This window comes from Hippocampus comes, unplaced genomic scaffold, assembly GCF_001891065.2.
Source record: "Hippocampus comes isolate QL1 unplaced genomic scaffold, H_comes_QL1_v1.1 scaffold1047, whole genome shotgun sequence".
In the NCBI taxonomy this organism is placed as follows: Eukaryota; Metazoa; Chordata; class Actinopteri; order Syngnathiformes; family Syngnathidae; genus Hippocampus; species Hippocampus comes.
The window spans coordinates 23,522-24,569 of record NW_017805466.1 but is presented as its reverse complement, the minus strand read 5'-3'; the positions used below and the strand labels follow the sequence as shown (position 1 = coordinate 24,569).

The following is a 1,048-nucleotide window of genomic DNA, read 5'->3' as shown; positions in this document are numbered from 1 at the left end:
AACAAACCAAAAAAAAAAAAAAAGGCGCTGACCTGCCCGCCGCCTCTTCTTTGACCATGTGCAAGCATGGGAGAATAAGTCACAAATCGAAATAGAAACATTTCGACGGATGGAGTCGCTCTCAATTAGAAGAAAGTTGATTGCTATTTGCGCAAGTCACAAACGTGTCCCCGTGTCATGAATAACAAGTTTACCAAGGCTTTCTGTCGAGTTCTTCAGAACCGAACCGAATCATGTTTTGGATTCGAGAAATGCAGGCTCAGACAAAGTGCAAAAACAAATATATTTATTGCAGAAAAGTACAGGCTGAAATCGCTGGCCACAAGGAGCTCAAACACAATAAAAACAGAGCATGACACTTTCCGGCAGGGCTGTCGCTCAGCCCGCCGCGCTCTTGTTCTTGAGACGGCAAACCTGCAGCGCGTCTGCTGGTCGCGGCCAAGTAGTGCACCCCGGTGGCCATTTCCATCTTTGGCACTGGTCGAGCGATCGGTCCAAAATGTTCGGATGAGGAGCGCAATCATTCACGTGACTTTCTGATCAATGCGCGCTTTTTGGCAGATTTGTTTGCTCAAGCGAAAGCGATGATGGAAGAATCGTTCTCGTGCTCTCGGCCTTGGCTCCGCGGGCTCCCTCTCGGGGGGTGCCAAAGAATCACTTCGTTCATAACTTATTCTGATAAAGTTGACATTTCAAACCGCAAATCCAATCAAACAAAGAATACAGAAATCCTGTCGAAACCGTCAAGCACATTTTTGGAGGACCATAAAATCCCATTCAATCGTGACTTCAATGACATTCAGTTCTCGAATTAGTCAATTGATTGCTACAAAAAAAAAAAAAAAAAAGTCGTTTTAAAACCCCCCCCCCCCCCCCCAAACCAGAAACCTTTGAGCGTGACTTAACAGAAGCTAAATTGCTCTCATGGTCCGCTTGAAGAAGGAAAAACGTCAGCGTTTTCAGAGGCGGTGCGATGAGAACGTGCTCAGCAGGCCCACTTGTGTTCTTGACGTCTGGAGGGAGAAGAGCCGAAGCCAAGCGTGAACGA

At 46.9% G+C, this 1,048-nt stretch overlaps 1 protein-coding gene across 1 annotated transcript in view; it reads right to left on the bottom strand.

The window, feature by feature from the left end:
* Nucleotides 1-933: 933 nt before the first annotated feature.
* LOC109518942 (class I histocompatibility antigen, F10 alpha chain-like) overlaps nt 934-1,048 on the bottom strand; it is a gene marked incomplete at its 5' end in the record, with an annotated part of 3,201 nt that continues 3,086 nt past the window's right edge. Inside the window, one exon of the mRNA XM_019875133.1 lies at nt 934-1,013. Within this exon, the coding sequence (XP_019730692.1) occupies nt 960-1,013 (54 nt within the window). The remainder of the gene's footprint in view (nt 1,014-1,048) is intronic.